Here is a 22,304-nt window from a genome sequence, read left to right on the forward strand (position 1 = left end):
GTTTTAAAATAAAACCGTTACTGTCACTTTAAATTTCAAACTGAAAACACTTTATTACTGAATATGTGAAAAAGTATGAAGGAATTGTTCAAAATTCACCAAAATTTCACCACAGTGTCTTAAAGCATTAAAAGTATTGCACACCAAATTTCAGAGCTTTAACCCTTAAATTAACGGAACCGGAGCCGTTTTTACATTTAACCCCTATACAGTCCCAGAATGAGGCTCTGTCTATAACTAGAAAGGCCCCCATCTGAAAAAGGTGTCCAACACAGTGCCTGCCGTTTTTCTAAACATTCCCCAAGATTATAATACCAATAATTAGTTAGAATCTGCATAATATGCCTAGTAAAGCAATTGTTTTAGCCCAGAAAAATGTCTACCAGTTTTTAAGCCCTTTTTGAAGCCCTTTATTCTTTTATGTTTAACTAAGAAAATGGCTTACCGGTCCCCATGAGGGGAAATGACAGCCTTCCAGCATTACATGGTCTTGTTAGAAATATGGCCAGTCATACCTTAAGCAGAAAAGACTGCTAACTGTTTCCCCCAACTGAAGTTACTTCATCTCAACAGTCCTATGTGGAAACAGCAATCGATTTTAGTTACTGTGCTAAAATCATCTTCCTCTTACAAACAGAAATCTTCATCCTTTTCTGTTTCAGAGTAAATAGTACATACCAGCACTATTTTAAAATAACAAACACTTGATAGAAGAATAAAACTACATTTAAACACCAAAAAACTCTTAACCATCTCCGTGGAGATGTTGCCTGTGCAACGGCAAAGAGAATGACTGGGGTGGGCGGAGCCTATGAGGGATCATGTGACCAGCTTTGCTGGGACTCTTTGCCATTTCCTGTTGGGGAAGAGAATATCCCACAAGTAAGGATGACGCCGTGGACCGGACACACCAATGTTGGAGAAATTATTATTATTAAAATCTCCCTGGATCTTTTAGTCTTCTTTGTTGAAACTCGTTTCCATGAGAGGATACGGAGGTGGGCATAGGAGCCGACATGTGTCTTGTGCACCGTCCAGAGCCTACCTCAGTATCCTCTCATGGAAAGGAGCTATCTTTCAACAAAATAGATAAAAACAACATGCAAATTAATAACAGAAAAAAAAAATGCATTTATTAATTTTTTTTAGGTGATTTTCATATAGTCACAATGGATTTTTAATGCTCTAGGTGAGATGCACAGAAGAGAACAGTTCGTGGCAATTGTGATACACAGTGGGTTAAAATCAAAGGGGTATGTACAGACGTAAAATATAGTTAAAAAAAAAAAATTAAGAAAAGTCAATTTTAAAACAATTTCTAGCCCAGCTAAAGAGGTAACCCATCACACGCACAGATTATTATCATAGCATAATAAATATATTAATATATATATATATATATATATACACACACACACACATATCTATATATACATACACACACACACAAATACACATATATATAAAAAATAAAAAGAAGGGACTAACTACCCTGAAACCTCCCTAAATTAAACAAGTTGTTACAAAATCCAGAGATTGAAGGCCCCCCACTTATTTTATATATATATATATATATATAATATATTTTCTATATTTATTTTTTTTTGCTTTTGCCAACATCCTGTATATCACATGGTGATAGGAGTGGGCAGCAGTGGCGTATGAAGGACTACAAGCTCTTTAAAGTGTTCACAGTTTTGACATTTCAGCAGTACAGTTCTACAAACTGATCAGGGGGGCTACTTGTAACACATCTCAGACACATAATATGCACAAAGAGGCGGCACATACTATAGATGAGCTAGACTTAAAGGGACAGTACACTGTAAAATTGTTTTTCCATAAATGTATTTTAAAATGACTTGTTATACCAACTGCAGAGTATAAAATATTTGAGAAATTGCACTTTCGGGTTTATTTGTGTATCTGAAGTAGCTGGTTTTATGCTTTGAAACCACAGCCTATTACAATGGGTTGAGCTTCAGGTAATATCAGATCTCATTACGTTATCACTTTTATGTACACAGACTTGCTTCCTTATCTTATATTTGTCTGGAACACCAAAGCTCAATACATAGAGAGAACAATGGAAAATTATCATTTTATTACTTAACTATCATGCCCCCCACTGAGGGTGTAATCTCTTCTGCTGGCTGTGTTTACTTAGGCTTGTCAATAGTGTATACGCCAGTATCAAAACTTTCAGTATAGGTTGGGAAACCACAAGCTAAATCAGCTATTTCAAATGCTGAAATAGGAGTAAAGGAGCCACTTGCAACCAATTTAATACACTCTAGCAGGTAAAAAGGATCATTGGGAATAATTTAAAGGGGAGAAAGTTTTTGGGTGAACTGTCCCTTTAAACTTTCATTCATTATTTTTCCTTTAATTCAGCTCTGAAAAATTAGGATTTTCTAATTCGCAGACCTGCTGACTTCTCGATACTAACCCTGCTACATATCTTTCCATAATCAGCAACAGTACAGAAACGTCTTTACAAGGTGTTTACTTTCTTTGACTCATTAGAAAAGTCTCTGCTTTTGCATGAATAAAAGCCAACCTTAAAGGGACAGTAAACGTTGGGAAAAATGTTACATCATTCTGCAGAATAATGTAACATGACGATAGCATTATGATTTATTTTGACTTGTTAAATGCATATTATGCCCCCCCCCCAATGTATACGTACCTACTACTGTGAAGCCATCCTCTTCAAACGGCGCATCATAGGCTTACGGCCTAATCACAGTGCGCCATTGAATTACATATAGCCGACAGCTTTAGTTAGTGCAGGAGAGTGCTACATGTAATTCAATGTTATTAGACAGTGAGCCTGTGATGTGATGAAGAGGACAGCTCCACAGTAGAGGTGTAACTATAAATGGGGGGGACATATCAAGCATTTAACTAGTAAAAATAAATCATAAGGCTATCGCGTCATGTAATATAGTGCAGAATTATGTAACAAGTTTCCTAACGTTTACTGTCCCTTTAACCTTTTTTTAAAGACCAAACGCTACATTCAATTTTTTTTATTTTTGTTTTGCTATGACAAAGCATCTCAGGGGACCTTTAGATTGAATATGGGGACAAACTCACTACAGGGAGACTGTGCAGAGCTATGAAGAACAGAAGTTACTAGGATTCTGTTGTAGCAACAAGAATGTCTTACCAGGAAGCATCCAGCGACAGCAACTCTATTCCCTGCTGCAGCATTGGTTTGAAGCGCAGCGTCAGGGGAAAAGGTACTTTAGCTATATATTAAGAAAAAAATACATAATTTAAGCTAGGCAACAAATATTTTTATACATTTCACAGATGGCTTATTAATGAATGCTAAATTATTTTTTGGAAATTTTCCAGCCAAAAATGGAATCCACACAGATACATTTCAGTTTTATATAGAAGCATTTTTGTAATATACATGTGTTAGCAAAACTGCTTCTAATAAAAGCTATAGCTGTTTCAAAAAGTGCACCGTGCACCAGCATTTTAAACACATCACTTGTTCAGAGAGCCTAAGGTACTTGTACCATCTGGTAATGACTCCATTTGTTATAATTGCTGACATGATATAATCCCTACTGGTGCTCTGAGCAGCTGCAGTATTGAAGATGCTGGTGCACTAAAAATATCTAGGTATGCTTCACATGCACATGCAGAGAAAAATGTTAATACTAAAACAGTGAGAACTTTTATTAGAAGCATTTTTGCCAGTACATGTAAATTGCAAATATGTTTCTATAGAAAGATGTAACTCATATATGTGCATTTAAATTTTTACCAGAATGTCCCTTTAAGGGATACTTTACATATATAGAATGCAGCATCAATTAAAGAGAAATGAAAGCTGAAATGGTACTTTAATGGTTCAGATACAGCATACAATTTTAAGAGACTTTTAAATTTACTTCATTCTTCTGGTGCTTTTTGTTAGAAACCATAACAGAGTAGGCTCAGGGACAGTAATGCACTATTGAGAGCTGCTGATTAGTAGCTACACTCATATGCCTCTTGTCAATGGCTCACCAGGTAAGTTTAGCTAGCTCCCAGTAGTGCAGTGCTGCTCTAGAGCCAATATGTGCTTAACCCCTGTAAAGTGGGAGCTATACACAAGTAATGGCGCAATAAAAAAAAATGTTTGAGATTTTTATTTAGTTATGTGCATAATTAGTCAAACAAATTCAAAATATGGCCGCGGGTAGCAGCATTCAGCTATATTAGTGCTGTGTAAATTCAGATCTTTGATTGTTGCGCTTTAACAATAATATATCCATCGCCAAAAATAGCTGAATGCTGCTACCCACGGCAATATCTGGTATTTGCTTCCTAGCAATGCGAACACGAGGTCACATTTGTATTGCACTTTACTTGTAATACTAGTGCACATAAGCGTGCGCTGGTACTACTCAGTGGAGTACTAATATCGCTTGCGCAATCGATATTTAGCGCTTCACTTGTAATCTAGCCCATAATGTGCAATAATTATTTTTATTTAATATTTTATGAGCAATTCCATTTAAGTTAAACATTCCTTTAATTTTCTGATGATTTTCATATTGCAAGAATGCAGAAACTTACTTGTCACAAACCCAGAAAACGTCATGTTGATCCATCCACCAATGAGAATCATAGGAAGTACATTGGTCACGTTGCCTTTCATCATGTCTGTGAGCATTGTGGGATCTAAAGTTTAAAGTAAATTTATATCTTCTTAGTTAGTGTTACGGATGCATGACAATATGTTTGATCAGCACTTCCATGATCAATTGAAATAGTATGTAGGTTGCATGTTAGTATCCATAAACTCTCTGAACAATGTTGGAGATTAAGTACTTGGTCGAATTGTACATGCTGCACAATCATAAATCAAAAAAAGGGATTAGTCAGTCATACAGCCCAAATGGCTGAACAGTTCTGCGTGAAATCTTGCAGAAAGGTAGACTCTATGGGTGTCTAGAGCCTTAAGGAAAAGAAGAAAAACGATCTGTGATTGAAATGCAGAAATTGCTTTACTTATACTCACATTCACTATTTAAATGGAATCGTTATCTTGGGCAGTTTTTACACTAATACAGATGATAAAAGGCTGTATGTTTAAAGCCATTAAAGTAAATGGGAGTGTGCTTCTAACTACTTAATGTCACAGTACAGGGACAGAAGTACTTTGCATATGCACAGTACTGCTTCAGTCTGTCTCTCCTCTGTGGAAACTTGAAACTGGGAGATTAGTCCTAGTAAATTTAATGGCTCACACAGTAAAGCCTCTAATTCACTGTATAGTCCCCAGCAAAAAAAAAAAACTGCAGGAGCAGAAAGCATGCTCTAGAAATATGTTAGTAATATAATCAATTCAATGTCTCTCTCCCATGTTCCTGTAAGCTTCCAAGTGAAAGTTTGAGAGAAGCCAGAAACTATAGTTAACATTTATAAAACAATGAAAATCTTGTGAAAATCACCCGTTTTACAAGAAGACAGACATTCTGATTTCTCTATAAACAAAATAAAAAAAAAAAAACTATAGAAATAAGGTTAAAATATAATACAGTACTGTATGTTAAAGACTGCTTTAGTGTTTTTTACACGGATATCAGCACTTCAAAAAAAAAAAAAAAAAAAATCAGGTTCTAATCTTTGAGTGTATTCGGCTACCGATTGGTGCAAAGTGTTTTGTACACAAGTTTGATTGTCAGGCAAGCTAGCGAACAGTACTGAGCATGTGCGCACGGTGCTGATCTCAATTATTTATCTGCAGCAACAATGCAATGGTGTCCTATAAAAATCTGTCCCAAACATTAATTAAACACAAAAAATATCTTAAAGGAACACGAAACCCAAAATGTAACTTTCATTATTCAGTTAAAGAATACAATTTTAAAAATGATCAAATTTGCATTGTTCTCATGTTATTCTTTGTTGAAGAGGTATCTAGATAAGCAGCATACACGTTTGGAGCACTATAGTGCTGCCATCTAGTGCTCTTGCTAATGTAATGTATAACATTATTGTAAAAAACTGCTGACATATAGTACTTACTTTCCTGCTTTTCAACAAAGGATAACAAGAAACTTGAAAGAAATAGATAAAAGAATTAAATTGGAAAGTTGTTTATAATTATATATATATATATCTGAATCATGAGAGAAAAATTATGGGTTTTATGTCCCTTTAACAACCCCTGAAGTAATAGTTTCAGAAAAGTGAAGTTATGTTTACCTGTCATAGGGGAAGGGGGAACAACTTTCCTCTTGGTCTTCTTAAAAAATCCATCTTCTGAATTATTGAAAAAGAACTTTCTCATTAGAAAAGACTAAAAACAGAAAAAAAGCAGCACTTGATAAGTGGAGGCGATTTGTTAACTTGACAAATTACCAATGTTTCAAACACAATGTTACCCACACACGTTCCAGTTATTGTAGTTTAAAGGTTACCAGTCGCCTACCTGTTTTGGAATGTATTTGCCATTTTCCCTGAGAACTCTACTTCGAATTAAGACCTGGCTGGAAGAAAAAAAGAAAAAAGGAGAGAATTAAAAGACTCAAAACGCCTTACTCACTGCAATACTATTTCTGCTGCAAATACCTCTACTTGTGCAACCAAATATTCTACTGGCCTTACTCACTGTAATACTATTCCTGCTGCAAATACCTCTACTTGTACAACCAAACACTCTACTGGCCTTACTCGCTGCAATACTATTCCTGCCGCAAATACCTCTACTTGTACAACCAAGCACTCTACTGGCCTTACTCACTGCAATACTATTCCTGCCGCAAATACCTCTACTTGTGCAACCAAGCACTCTACTGGCCTTACTCACTGCAATACTATTCCTTCTGCAAATACCTCTACTTGTACAACCAAATATTCTACTGGCCTTACTCACTGCAATACTATTCTTTCTGCAAATACCTCTACTTGTACAACCAAATATTCGACTGGCCTTACTTGCTGCAATACTACATTGTTTATTAAATTCCATAGCATCTGAAATAATAATTTACAAGTCATCTTCCTCTTGTAACAGTAAAGTGTCATTAAATCTGTAATTAACATTTAGATTTTTCTTTCCTAATGTTCATATTGAACTTTAGATCACAGTCATTTGTCCCATCCCCTAATTTTTTCATATATCACTTATTATTTGGTCCAGCCCCCAAGGAGCATCCAGCTGATTGGAGCTTTAGTGCACCAGCTGCATAGAATGATGTAGAAACAGGAGAGGCTGGTAAAAAGCTGGATAGACCCCTTGGTGACTCTGCAAAGTGTGCAATATTATGCTATCTTTAAAGGGACATTAAACTCAAAGTTTAAAGGGACACTGAACCCAAATTTTTTCTTTCATGATTCAGATAGAGCATGCAATTTTAAACAACTTTCTAATTTACTCCTATTATCAATTTTTCTTCGTTCTCTTGCTTTCTTTATTTGAAAAAGAAAGCATCTAAGCATTTTTTTTGGATCAGAACCATGGAAAGCACTTGTTTATTGGTGGGTGAATTTATCCACCAATCAGCAAGAACAACACAGTGTGTTCACCAAAAATGGGCCAGCATCTAAACTTACATTCTTGCATTTCAAATAAAGATACCAAGAGAATGAAAAGAATTTGATAATAGGAGTAAATTAGAAAGTTGCTTAAAATTGCATGCTCTATCTGAATCACGATAGAAAAAAAATTGGGTTCAGTGTCCCTTTAATTCACCATAAAATATTTAAAGGTACGTCCAATTATAATTGAAAAGATAAAACACATTCCAATTTATTTCTATTGTCAAATTTACTTTGTTCTCTTGGTATCAATTGTTAAAATAAAATAAAATTAAAAAAAACAGCAGGGATGTAAGCTCAAAAAACGAGCACCTGTCTGGAGCACTATATGACAACTGTTTTGCAAGAATGCTTTAATTAATGTTATACATTGTGCAAACACTGCTACCATTTAGCACTCAAAAGCTTTCTTGCAAAGCACCCTCTATGTAGTCCCCCAGGCGTGCACGCTACCTACCTAGGTATTCAACAAAGTACACATTGAGAACAAAGTAAATTGGAATTTTTTTTATTGTATTCTTTATCTGAATCATGAAAGAAACACTTTGGGTTTCATGTCCTTTTTTATTATGCATGGTGGGAAAAAAGGGAATGCACTTTCGTTATTTATTTTGCCCATATCTCCAGTGATTTCAATCTGACAATTATACTTTTATTTCCAATAATCCAGAGAGGCTGGTATGGATTTTTAAGGAATGCAGAATCTAACCTTGGAACATGCTACTGGAGATATACATAAGACTTTTCAAAGGGTGTGCCATTGGATTGCAAAACAATGCACATTTTGATAACAAAACAAACAAATTACAACACAGTGGATTCATTTTTGATGCATATATTAAAAAATGCCTTTTTGTGCTCCTTTAAAAAGGGACATTAAACCAAAAAGAACTGTTCCGTGAATCAGATAGAGCACACAATTTTAAACAACTTTCTAATTTATTTTTATTACCACATTTTATTTGTTCTCTTGGTATCTTTAGTTGAAAAGCAGGAACGTATGCTTAGGAGCCAGACCATTTCTGGAGCACTATATAGCAGCAGTTTTACAAGAATGTTTTCCATTTGCAAGAGAATAAAAAGAAATTTGATAATAGGTAAATCTTTAGCTCTCTCCAGCAACCATGGGGTTAAACATTAGAACGCCAATAGGAGAAAAAGCCTGGGCATTTACGTGCGCATCCGGGGCCCCACCTGTCTGAGACCTGCTCCTGCGTCAGCTTCTTGTCGCTCTGCAGGAGGATAGAGACGTAATGCCGGATCATTCCCACGAAGAACGTGATAAATACGATAGGAAGCACCACCCACAGGCGGATGTGGGAATCCAGCAACAGCTCCGGCTCAGTCATGGCTGTTACAGAGTCTGGAAAGAGCGAAGTATGAGATTATTACAGAGCGCACTGACAGCCATAACACAGCCGCATCTACTCTTTATTCAGAGCCAAACTCACTAGCAGGAGAGCTTAAAGGGACATAAAACCTCAAAGTTTACTTTCAGGATTCAGATAGAAATTAAAATTTTAAACATCTTTCAAATTTACATCATTTTCTTTTGTATCCTTTGTTGAAAAGCAGGAAGGTAAGCTCAGGGGTGTGCACGTGTCTGCAGCACTATATGGCAGCAGTTTTACAACAGTGTTATAAATTAGCAAGACCACTAGATGGCAGCACTATTTCCTGTCATGTAGTACTAATGTTATACATTAGCAAGAGCACTAGATGGCAGCACTATTTCCTGTCATGTAGTACTAATGTTATACATTAGCAAGAGCACTAGATGGCAGCACTATTTCCTGTCATGTAGTACTAATGTTATACATTAACAAGAGCACTAGATGGCAGCACTATTTCCTGTCATGTAGTACTAATGTTATACATTAGCAAGAGCACTAGATGGAAGCACTATTTCTTGTTATCTAGTACTAATGTTATACATTAGCAAGAGCACTAGATGGCAGCACTATTTCCTGTCATGTAGTACTAATGTTATACATTAGCAAGAGCACTAGATGGCAGCACTATTTCCTGTCATGTAGTACTAATATTATACATTAGCAAGAGCACTAGATGGCAGCACTATTTCCTGTCATGTAGTACTAATGTTATACATTAGCAAGAGCACTAGATGGCAGCACTATTTCCTGTCATGTAGTACTAATATTATACATTAGCAAGAGCACTAGATGGCAGCACTATTTCCTGTCATGTAGTACTAATATTATACATTAGCAAGATCACTAGATGGCAGCACTATTTCCTGTCATGCAGTACTAATGTTATACATTAGCAAGAGCACTAGATGGCAGCACTATTTCCTGAGATGCAGTGCTTCATGCATGTGCACGTTACCTATCTAGATATCTCTTCATCAAAGAATAACAGAAGAACAAGGCAAATTTGATAATAGAAGTGTATTGGAAACTTTTTTTTAAATTGTATTCTCTATCTAAATCGTGAAAGAAAAACATTGGGTTTAATGTCCCTTTATGTCCCTGCATTAGAGACATAGGATTATTAACCCCCTGACTCCCAGAAAGGGTTGCAGAGCATGGAACTGTAATGTTTTGCAACCTCTCTCTTTAGTAACCTCAGGATTTAAAGGGAAAACAAAACCAAAAAACTTAAGATTTTTATAAGTGTAGTTGTGCATAATGAAACAAATTTGCAATATAGGTTTGTTGTTTATTTTGCCCCCTTTTCATGGAATTGAGCTCTGAAAATAGAACAATGTCTAACTTTTATGTTGCTGACTTATCAAGGTAAACCCTGCTACATATATGTCCTTAACTGGCTTTGACTAGCTCTCTTGTTATCCTTTGTTGAAAAGCAGGAAGGTAAGCTCAGGAGTGTGCACGTGTCTGCAGCATTATATGGCAGCAGTTTTACAACAGTGTTATACATTAGCAAGAGCACTAGATGGCAGAATTATTTCCTGTCATGTAGTACTAATGTTAGTACTAATGTTATACATTAGCAAGAGCACTAGATGGCAGCACTATTTCCTATCATGCAGTACTAATGTTATACATTAGCAAGAGCACTAGAGGGCAGCACTATTTCCTGTCATGTAGTACTAATGTTATACATTAGCAAGAGCACTAGATGGCAGCACTATTTCCTGTCATGCAGTACTAATGTTATACATTAGCAAGAGCACTAGATGGCAGCACTATTTCCTGTCATGTAGTACTAATGTTATACATTAGCAAGAGCACTAGATGGCAGCACTATTTCCTGTCATGTAGTACTGTTATACATTAGCAAGAGCACTAGAGGGCAGCACTATTTCCTGTCATGTAGTACTAATGTTATACATTAGCAAGAGCACTAGATGGCAGCACTATATCCTGTCATGTAGTACTAATGTTATACATTAGCAAGAGCACTAGATGGCAGCACTATTTCCTGTAATGTAGTGCTAATGTTATACATTAGCAAGAGCACTAGATGGCAGCACTATTTCCTGTCATGTAGTACTAATGTTATACATTAGCAAGAGCACTAGAGGGCAGCACAATTTCCTGTCATGTAGTACTAATGTTATACATTAGCAAGAGCACTAGATGGCAGCACTATTTCCTGTCATGTAGTACTAATGTTATACATTAGCAAGAGCACTAGATGGCAGCACTATTTCCTGTCATGTAGTACTAATGTTATAGATTAGCAAGAGCACTAGATGGCAGCACTATTTCCTGTCATGTAGTGCTAATGTTATACATTAGCAACAGCACTAGATGGTAGCACTATTTCCTGTCATGTAGTGCTAATGTTATACATTAGCAAGAGCACTAGATGGCAGCACTATTTAAGGTCATGTAGTACTAATGTTATACATTAGCAAGAGCACTAGATGGCAGCACTATTTAATGTCATGTAGTACTGTTATACATTAGCAAGAGCACTAGATGGCAGCACTATCTCCTGTCATGCAGTTCTTCAGAGATGCGCATGTTACATATCTAGGTATCTCTTCAAAAAAGAATAACATGAGAACAAAGAAAATTTAATAACAAACTATCTGAATCATAAAAGATAAATGTTTGGGTTTCATGACTCTTTAAATGGACACTGAACCCAAATTGTTTCTTTCATGATTCAGTTAGAGCAGCAATTTTAAGTAACTTTCTAATTTACTCCTATTATCAATTTTCTTCACTCTCTTGGTATCTTTATTTGAAAAGCAAGAATGTAAGTTTAGAAGCCGGCCCATTTTTGGTGAACAACCTGGGTTGCTCTTGCCGATTGGTGGATAAATTCACCCACCAATAAACAAGTGCTGTCCAGGGTACTGAACCAAAAATTGGCTGGCTCTTTAGCTTAGATGCCTTCTTTTTCAAATAAAGATAGCCAGAGAGCGAAGAAAATTGATAATAGGAGTAAATTAGAAAGTTGCTTAAAATTGCATGCTCTATCTGAATCATGAAATAAACAATTTGGGTTCAGTGTCCCTTTAATCTCAGAAGAGTGCACTATATGGCAGCAGGTTTGCAAGCATGTTATCCATTTGCAAGAGCTCTAGCTGGGAGCACTATTTCCTGACATGTAGTGCTCCAGATGCTACCTAGGTATCTCTTCTTTAACAAAGAATACCTTGAGAATAAGGAAAATTAAATAGAAGTACATTGGAAACTTTTTAAAAAATGTCTGTCCTGTCTGAATCACAAAAGAACATTTTAGGATTTAATTTCCCTTTAAAGGGACAGTCTAGTAAAAAAATAACCATTCATGATTCAGATAGGGCAGTCATTTTAACCTCTTAAGGACATGTGACGGAATATTTCCGTCATAAAACAATTGAGCAAACTGAAAGCTGTGTCCTTAAAGGGTTAAACAACTTTCCATTTTAACTTTTATCATCAAATTTGTTTTGTTCTCTTAATATTCTTAGTTGAAAGCTAAACATAGGTAGGTTCATATGCTAATGTCTTAGCCCTTGAATACCACCTCTTATCTCAGTAAATGTTTACAGTTTTTCACAGCTAGAGAGCACTAGTTATATAGAGAACATTGCGCTCACTCCTGTGGAGTTACCTAGGAGTCAGCACTGATTGGCTAAAATGCAAGTCTGTCAAAAGCACTGAGATAAGGATGCAGTCTGCAGAGGCTTAGATACAAGGTAATCACAGAGGTAAAAGTATATTAATATAACAGAGATAAGGGGCAGTCTGCAGAGGCTTAGATACAAGGTAATCACAGAGGTAAAAAGTATATTAATATTACTGAGATAAGGGGCAGTCTGCAGAGGCTTAGATACAGGGTAATCACAGAGGTAAAAAGTATATTAATATAACTGAGATAAGGAGCAGTCTGCAGAGGATTAGATACAAGGTAATCACAGAGGTAAAAAGTATATTAATATAACTGAGATAAGGAGCAGTCTGCAGAGGCTTAGATACAGGGTAATCACAGAGGTAAAAAGTATATTAATATAACTGAGATAAGGAGCAGTCTGCAGAGGGTTAGATACAGGGTAATCACAGAGGTAAATGTATATTAATATAACTGAGATAAGGAGCAGTCTGCAGAGGCTTAGATACAGGGTAATCACAGAGGTAAAAAGTATATTAATATAACTGAGATAAGGAGCAGTCTGCAGAGGGTTAGATACAAGGTAATTACAGAAGTAAAAAGTATATTAATATAACTGAGATAAGGAGCAGTCTGCAGAGGCTTAGATACAAGGTAATCACAGAGGTAAAAAGTATATTAATATAACTGAGATAAGGAGCAGTCTGCAGAGGGTTAGATACAGGGTAATCACATAGGTAAATGTATATTAATATAACTGAGATAAGGAGCAGTCTGCAGAGGCTTAGATACAGGGTAATCACAGAGGTAAAAAGTATATTAATATAACTGACATAAGGAGCAGTCTGCAGAGGGTTAGATACAAGGTAATTACAGAAGTAAAAAGTATATTAATATAACTGAGATAAGGAGCAGTCTGCAGAGGCTTAGATACAGGGTAATCACAGAGGTAAAAAGTATATTAATATAACTGAGATAAGGAGCAGTCTGCAGAGGGTTAGATACAAGGTAATCACCGAGGTAAAACGTATATTAATATAACTGAGATAAGGAGCAGTCTGCAGAGGGTTAGATACAAGGTAATCACAGAGGTAAAAAGTATATTAATATAACTGAGATAAGGAGCAGTCTGCAGAGGGTTAGATACAAGGTAATTACAGAAGTAAAAAGTATATTAATATAACTGAGATAAGGAGCAGTCTGCAGAGGCTTAGATACAAGGTAATCACAGAGGTAAAAAGTAAATTAATATAATTGAGATAAGGGGGCAGTCTGCAGAGGGTTAGATACAAGGTAATTACAGAAGTAAAAAGTATATTAATATAACTGAGATAAGGAGCAGTCTGCAGAGGCTTAGATACAAGGTAATTACAGAGGTAAAAAGTATATTAATATAACTGAGATAAGGAGTAGTCTGCAGAGGCTTAGATACAAGGTAATCACAGAGGCAAAATGTATATTAATATAACTGAGATAAGGGGCAGTTTGCAGAGGCTTAGATACAAGGTAATCACAGAGGTAAAAAGTATATTAATATAACTGAGATAAGGAGCAGTCTGCAGAGGCTTAGATACAAGGTAGTCGCAGAGGTAAAAAGTATATTAATATAACTGATAAGGAGCAGTCTGCATAGGCTTAGATACAAGGTAATCACAGAGGTAAAAAGTATATTAATATAACTGATAAGGAGCAGTCTGCATAGGCTTAGATACAAGGTAATCACAGAGGTAAAAAGTATATTAATATAACTGAGATAAGGAGCAGTCTGCAGAGGCTTAGATACAAGGTAATCGCAGAGGTAAAAAGTATATTAATATAACTGATAAGGAGCAGTCTGCAGAGGGTTAGATACAGGGTAATTACAGAGGTAAAAAGTATATTAATATAACTGAGATAAGGAGCAGTCTGCAGAGGCTTAGATACAAGGTAATCACAGAGGTAAAAAGTAAATTAATATAATTGAGATAAGGGGGCAGTCTGCAGAGGGTTAGATACAAGGTAATTACAGAGGTAAAAAGTATATTAATATAACTGAGATAAGGAGCAGTCTGTAGAGGCTTAGATACAAGGTAATCACAGAGGTAAAAAGTAAATTAATATAATTGAGATAAGGGGGCAGTCTGCAGAGGGTTAGATACAAGGTAATTACAGAAGTAAAAAGTATATTAATATAACAGATAAGGAGCAGTCTGCAGAGGGTTAGATACAAGGTAATTACAGAGGTAAAAAGTATATTAATATAACTGAGATAAGGAGTAGTCTGCAGAGGCTTAGATACAGGGTAATCACAGAGGTAAAAAGTATATTAATATAACTGAGATAAGGGGCAGTCTGCAGAGGCTTAGATACAAGGTAATTACAGAAGTAAAAAGTATATTAATATAACTGAGATAAGGGGGCAGTCTGCAGAGGGTTAGATACAGGGCATTACAGAAGTAAAAAGTATATTAATATAACTGAGATAAGGAGAAGTCTGCAGAGGGTTAGATACAAGGTAATCAAAGAGGTAAAAAGTATATTAATATAACAGATAAGGAGCAGTCTGCAGAGGCTTAGATACAGGGTAATCAGAGGTAAAAAGTATATTAATATAACTGAGATAAGGAGCAGTCTGCAGATGCTTAGATACAAGAGAATCACAGAGGTAAAAAGTATATTAATATAACTGAGATAAGGGGGCAGTCTGCAGAGGGTAAGATACAAGGTTATCACAGAGGTAAAAAGTATATTAATATAACTGAGATAAGGGGGCAGTCTGCAGAGGCTTAGATACAGGGTAATCACAGAGGTAAAAAGTATATTAATATAACTGTTGGTTATGCAAAACTGGGGAATGGGTAATAAAGGAATTAACTATCTTTTTAAACAATAACAATTTGTGAGTAGACTGCCCCTTTAAGTAGAAGGGGATGCAGGTTGGCTTTTGGTTTGGTCTCTAGGAGGATGTGGCAATGATCAGTAAATCTCACTCAGGAACCATGATGCATTTCTGATCCTGAACAGTGCAAGATCAATGAGCCAATCAGGCATGGCATATATACATAGCAACCAATCACAAGACGCTCTGGGGCTGCTTAGGAGGAGTAACACATATTTAGCAAAAAGAATGTCTTTAATATTAAAATGGTCTGACATGTTTGTGTTAGATTAAGTGTCCTATTAGTTGTAGCTGTACAGTGTCTTGCAATGCTTTACCTCATTCATATTGCAGCACGAAGCTGATGCGGTTAATAGCTGGCTGGGTGGGGTTACACACACACTCTCATACACACACACTCTCATACACACACACTCTCACACACACACTCTCACACACACACTCTCACACACACACTCTCATACACACACACACTCTCATACACACACACACTCTCATACACACACACTCTCACACACACACACTCTCACACACACACACTCTCACACACACACACTCTCATACACACACACACTCTCATACACACACACACTCTCATACACACACACACTCTCACACACACACACTCTCACACTCTCATACACACACACACTCTCACACACACACACACTCTCATACACACACACTCTCACACACACACACACTCTCACACACACACACACTCTCACACACACACACTCTCACACACACACACTCTCACACACACTCTCATACACACACACACTCTCACACACACACACTCACACACACACACTCTCACACACACACACACTCTCACACACACACACACTCTCACACACACACTCTCACACACACACACTCTCACACACACTCTCTCACACACACACACACTCACACACACACACTCACACACACACACACTCACACACACACACACTCACACACACACACTCACACACACACACTCTCACACACACACACTCTCATACACACACACACTCTCATACACACACACACTCTCATACACACACACACTCATACACACACACACACTCTCACACACACATTTTCATGAGCACTCGGGCAATTTAGGTTTTGTAGGAAATGTTGCCTCATATTCATAGCAGCCGCTCTGACCCCCAAAGGATTAACCCAAATTTAATCCCAGTCCCAAATCCCTGGCCTTATTATAACCCTAATCTCCTATTCTAACCTTAAAGGGACATGAAACCCACATTTTTTTCTTTCATGATTCAGAAAGAACATAGTTTTAAACAACTTTCCATTTTAGTTATATTATCAAATTTGATTTATTTTCTTGGTATCCTTTGTTGAAGAAGTAGCAATGCACTACTGGGAGCTAGCTGAACACAGGTAAGCCAATGACAAGAGGCATATGTGTGCATCCGTCAATCAGAAGTTAGCTCCCAGTAGTGATTTGCTGCACCTTGAGCCTACCTATATTGTTTTTAACAAAGGATAGCAAGAGAAAAAAAGCAAATTATATATGTAGATTGGAAAGTTGTTTAAAATGGTATGTTCTATCTGAATCATGAAGATTTGGGTTTCATTTCCCTTTAACCCCTGGCCTAGAGGTGACAAACCTAGGACTGCCCAAGGTGGCACTCAGAACACATATAGTATTAGGTTATAATGGTGAGATTTTAACAAGGGCGTTCTCTAAACCAGGGGACAGCAACCTTGGTACCCCAGATTATTTGGAACTACATTTCCCATGATGCTCAGACAGCATAAAGGTTGCTGACCCCTGCTCTAAACAGACAATGAATACAAATGTTATTGTGGCCATTTTTCCCTGTGTTGCTTGTCTTTTGTGCAACCTGAAATCAGCCATATAAGCTATAAAAACCCATATGGTTGCAGCCAATCATCTTGCTTACTGAGGTACGCACGTATGCTATGCATAATCCCACGTTGCCAATAGGGTAACTTTTCACTTCCACCATGTCCCTTTAACAAATATCTTTATATGTGGCTAATAATAATGCTATTATATGTGCACCTAGCAGTAACACCTTTGATTTATTGGCACCAGACGTGTGTGGCTGTTGGGTTAATACAACTCATTTATTTATCCAGTTCCCAGGTTAACCCCTTAGCTGCCAGATGCTCTGCTAGGCATTACACAGCAATTTGCTGCACATCTTTTTGGCAGCCAATGGGGTTACATTTAAAAGGACAGTAAACCCAAGATCCCTCTATCTCTAATGTGCTGTTTTTTTTTGTAAGTTTACTATACAAGGCCTCAGCAGCCCGCATCTTTCCCCCTCACCTCTTACCGAAATCAGCCCCTGTACAATCCGCTAGCACTTCCACCTTCTCCGCAGATCTCTTGTCTTGAGTTTGCGTTCTGATTGGACGACGAAGGGCTCATTCGGAATACCGATTGGCTAAACTATCTATCTATTTACAGCCGTCCTGTAATAGAGCAGATATTGATGTGTAGACCCACAAATCATAGACAGACTGGTAGAAAAGTAGGCGGTTCCAACATGACGTAGCCCAACTGTAACCATAGAAGCGAAAGGCAAACTCAAGGCGACCATTTTTGATTTGGGAAAGAGATCAGTTTTATAGATAGAATTAAGAACATAGTTATATATTTTTCTTTCTTTCTACTAAAACATGTCAACTGCCAGAGCTGTAAAACAGCACAGCTGGTGCACAGCCACGCACTGTAAAACTGCAAAGCAAGAGCAAGACCAATGCTGTGCATTAATTACAAAGCAATAGCCCACTCAGTATTATCTGCATACAAATGAAAAAAAAACTGTTTAGAGAAAACCGTTTAAATAAATATCTGCTATAACATACATTGCCATATACTTTCATTATCCATTTTGTCCCATTTTCCTTTACTGAGTTTCTATAAAGTTAAGGGGCACCACCATGTTGAAACCTAGGTTTCCCCCTTATATATCTCTTCTGCTGAGGATAATTAGGGACAGCTATAAAACAGACAATAATAGAGTGTACAAGCAAGGGCTGTGTGGAATATAAGATTGTTAAAGGGATAGTAAATTCAAAATTCAACTATAATGATCCAGAGTATTCAATTATAATCAACTTTCCAATTTTTCTTTTAATATTTAGTTTGATTTGTTTTCTTAGTATACTTTGTTTAAAAGCATACCTAGATAGGCTCAGGGTCAGCAATGCACTTCTGAGGGCTAGATGCTGACTGGTGGTTGCACATTATGCCTCTTTTTATTGGCTCACCAGGTGTGTTCAGCTAGCTCCCAGTAATGCCTTGCTGCTCCATCAACACAGGATAACTAACGCATCTAGAAACTATTCTCAGGCTAACCTTTGCTTTGAACACATTGTGAGCAATAGATTCCCAGCCAGGACTCCAATGTAAATAATCATGTACAGCTTTTAATTAAAGGGACATGAAACCCATATTATTCTTTTCATGAATCAGGGAATACATTTTTTTTTATTACATTTTTATTGAGGTTAAATTCAGGGCTTACAAAATAAAATGTCTCAATAAAGAAAATACAAAGAAATTGTGTCATGAGTTACATAAAGGGAAATAACAATGCATGTATAATACAAAGTCGTATGATACATTTCCAAAACATAAATATGCATAGTACTCGCCCTCTCAATCCAAATTGGACCACTTTTGGGTCACTAAAGTGAACCTCTTTTTTTTTTCTTTAACAAGATAAAACTGACACAGCTAAAACTGAACTGGTATGAATAAACTTATGTATCTTAGTAAAAGTATAATAGAATATGTGAAATTTAAAGGGACAGTCAACACCCGATGCAACTTAACTCCATACCTTAGATCAGGACTAGAAGATGCAACTGCACCGCATCGCATGTTGATGAGCTCTAACGGTATAGAAGTAATCACCCAAAATACATATGTTTATTCTGTGTAGATATGGCCGCCAAACTCCTCCATCTTCGTCCCCTTCTCTAATATTTTCCCTGCTCGTTCATGTTCCAAAGGGTTACGTTGGTGTTTTGATAATGCGCATTATCTTCTGCCCGCTCGCAAACGCAAGCCGAAATCGTAAGTGCTGCTGTGATTACCTTAGTGGCTAGATTGAGTTGTTCCTAATCCAATGCGTATGCGCAATTCTCTGTGAACGCGTGTTAATCTAACCGAGGATTGGATTATGATTGGAAGATTCAATTAAAAAAAAAATACGTAACAGTGTGGGGGGGGGGGGAGTTTGGCGGCCATATCTACACAGAATAAACATATGTATTTTGGGTGATTACTCTTATACGTTAGAGCTCATCAACAATGCGATGCGGTGCAGTTGCATCTTCTATTCCTGATCTAAGGTATGGAGTTAAGTTGCATCGGGTGTTGACTGTCCCTTTAAGTTTTATGTGAATACGATCTTGCCATAGAGTTCCTCAAAGATCTAAATTGTAAGTGTACACTCTGTTAAATAAAGGACTAAAAGTCTGATCAATAAAATGTTGATCACTAGGTGCACCTTTAGCCTAAGCTTTCTGTTTATAAGACAAAATATCATAAGTCCAATATTGGTAAAAATATATAGAGGTAAGGATATGGGGAGGAACAGAAATAAAGAGGAAGAACAATAGTTATAAGGAGTTGATATAATAGATACACAAGTTAAGTAATACTTATTGCCACGTAGGTATGGGCCCTATACCCATCGGCAGCTAACAGTGTAAGAGAGCATAAGGTAGCCTGTCCTCCCATTAGACCAATCCAAATATATAGCAATATACCAGTAAGAAAAAAGGAGAAAAGCAAATTAGTCATGTCTTGATTATAGTTGAGGGCCTTATCTATAAATAGATCTAATTCAATAAGCATCACATAATATTATAGTTAGTTTTAATTAAATTGAGATTATTATTGCGGTATTTTGCGAGGTAAACCGCAAAAAAAATAAGACAAATTTACCTTGCTAGAGTATATTAATTATGGGGGTAGGAGCATAGATGAGATAACTAAGCAACAGAGGTGTACGACTTAATATTTGGTAGACATGACCTGAATGGGTTATTGTATAGATGACAAGTTTAGTAAATGCTCCACAAAGATAAGGGGCCCGATCCAATATGCAGCGTCGCCCGCAGAAGCCGGCGACGGCAAATTTTGCGCTGGTTTGGTATACTATATACAGCGTAACCTAGAAGTTACGCTCGTATATTTCACCCTTCGGCCGTAGTTTTTTGTCCCATAGAGTGATATACCAAACCTGCGCAGTTTGGTATCCAATATACAGCGTAAGGACTTACGTGGCGAAAATGGAGAAATCTTACTCCATTTTCACCTCGCCACAAAATGCAGGCGTAGTAAGCCTTACGCGGAGTATTGGAGCCCCGTAACTCCCTAAACTACCTGCAAAAAAAACCTAACACTTAACGCATGCGCAATGTCTATCTACCTGTCAACCGCAATCTTTAATAAAGTGCCTAACCCCTAAACCGCCGCTCCCGGACCCTGCCCCCAGCTACATTAAATGTATAACCCCCTAATCTGACCCCCCTACACCGCCGCCAGCTATATTAAATGTATTACCCCCTAATATGATTCTCCTACACCGCCGCCAGCTATATTAAATTTATTACCCCCTAATCTGAGACCCCTACCCCGCCGCCAGCTAGATTACATTTATTACCCCCTAATGTGAGCCCCCTACCCCGCCGCCAGCTATATTAAATGTATTAACCCCTAATCTAATCCCCCTACACCGCCGCCACCTATATTAAATATATTAACCCCTAATCTAATCCCCCTACACCGCCGCCACCTATATTAAATATATTAACCACTAAACCTAAGTCTAACCCTAACACCCCCTAACTTAATTATTATTGAAATAAATCTAAATAATATTAATATTATTAACTAAATTATTCCTATTTAAAACTAAATACTTACCTATAAAATAAACCCTAAGATAGCTACAATATAATTAATAATTACATTGTAGCTATTTTAGGGTTTATATTTATTTTACAGGTAACTTTGTATTTATTTTAACTAGGTACAATAGCTATAAAATAGTTAATAACTATTTAATAACTACCTAGTTAAAATAATTACCAAATTACCTGTAAAATAAATCCTAACCTAAGTTACCATTACACCTAACACTACCCTATCAATAAATTAATTAAATAAACTACAATTATCTCAACTAAAATACAATTAAATACACTAATCTATATTACAAAAACAAACAAACACTAAATTACAAAACATAAAAAAAGATTACAAGAATTTTAAGCTAATTACACCTAATCTAAGCCCCCTAATAAAATAAAAAAGCCCCCCAAAATAATAAAATTTCCCTACCCTATACTAAATTAAAAAAGTAATCAGCTCTATTACCTGTAAAAAAAAGAACAATCCCCCCCATTACAACCCACCACCCACACACCCCTACTCTAAAACCCACCCAATCCCCCCTTAAAAAAACCTAAGTCTAACCCCCAAGTGGTCCTTACCTGTCCTGAAGACCGGGGGAGAAGGTCCCGTTCCAGACGGTGAAGTCTTCTTCCAAGCGGCGACCTCTTCTTCTTCCAGGAACCAGCCGGCGTGGAGCGGAGGAGTTGAAGACCGATGACCGCGGAGCTGAAGATCATCCACTCTGGAACTGAAGACCGGCGATGCTGGAACTGAAGACCGGAGCCATGGAGCATGGAGGATCCTCTTCATACGATCTCCGCCGTACACTGAATAGGAATTCAAGGTACGCGATTAAAAATGTCGTCCCTTGAATTCCTATTGGCTGATTTGAGCCTTCAAATTCAAAACAGCCAATCGGATAAGAGCTACTTTAATTCTATT

The 22,304-nt window shown here is 37.0% G+C and overlaps 1 protein-coding gene across 2 annotated transcripts in view; it reads right to left on the reverse strand.

Annotated features, from left to right (window-relative positions):
• The window catches only part of LOC128666522 (ER membrane protein complex subunit 3), a 53,629-nt gene extending 35,798 nt beyond the window's left edge, over window positions 1-17,831 (reverse strand). The window contains exons 1-6 of one of the 2 annotated variants that reach the window (XM_053721175.1): window positions 17,782-17,831; window positions 8,746-8,914; window positions 6,443-6,500; window positions 6,217-6,310; window positions 4,582-4,686; window positions 3,173-3,254 (exon numbers count right to left, since the gene is read on the reverse strand). In XM_053721175.1, coding sequence (XP_053577150.1) covers window positions 3,173-3,254; window positions 4,582-4,686; window positions 6,217-6,310; window positions 6,443-6,500; window positions 8,746-8,900 — 494 coding nt within the window. In that variant the 5' untranslated portion in view covers window positions 8,901-8,914; window positions 17,782-17,831. Of the gene's footprint in view, window positions 1-3,172; window positions 3,255-4,581; window positions 4,687-6,216; window positions 6,311-6,442; window positions 6,501-8,745; window positions 8,915-17,774 lie in introns of both variants that reach the window. The other variant, XM_053721176.1, reaches the window with a different exon arrangement.
• Between the last annotated feature and the right edge of the window lie 4,473 nt (window positions 17,832-22,304).

This window comes from Bombina bombina, chromosome 7, assembly GCF_027579735.1.
Source record: "Bombina bombina isolate aBomBom1 chromosome 7, aBomBom1.pri, whole genome shotgun sequence".
NCBI lineage: Eukaryota > Metazoa > Chordata > Amphibia > Anura > Bombinatoridae > Bombina > Bombina bombina.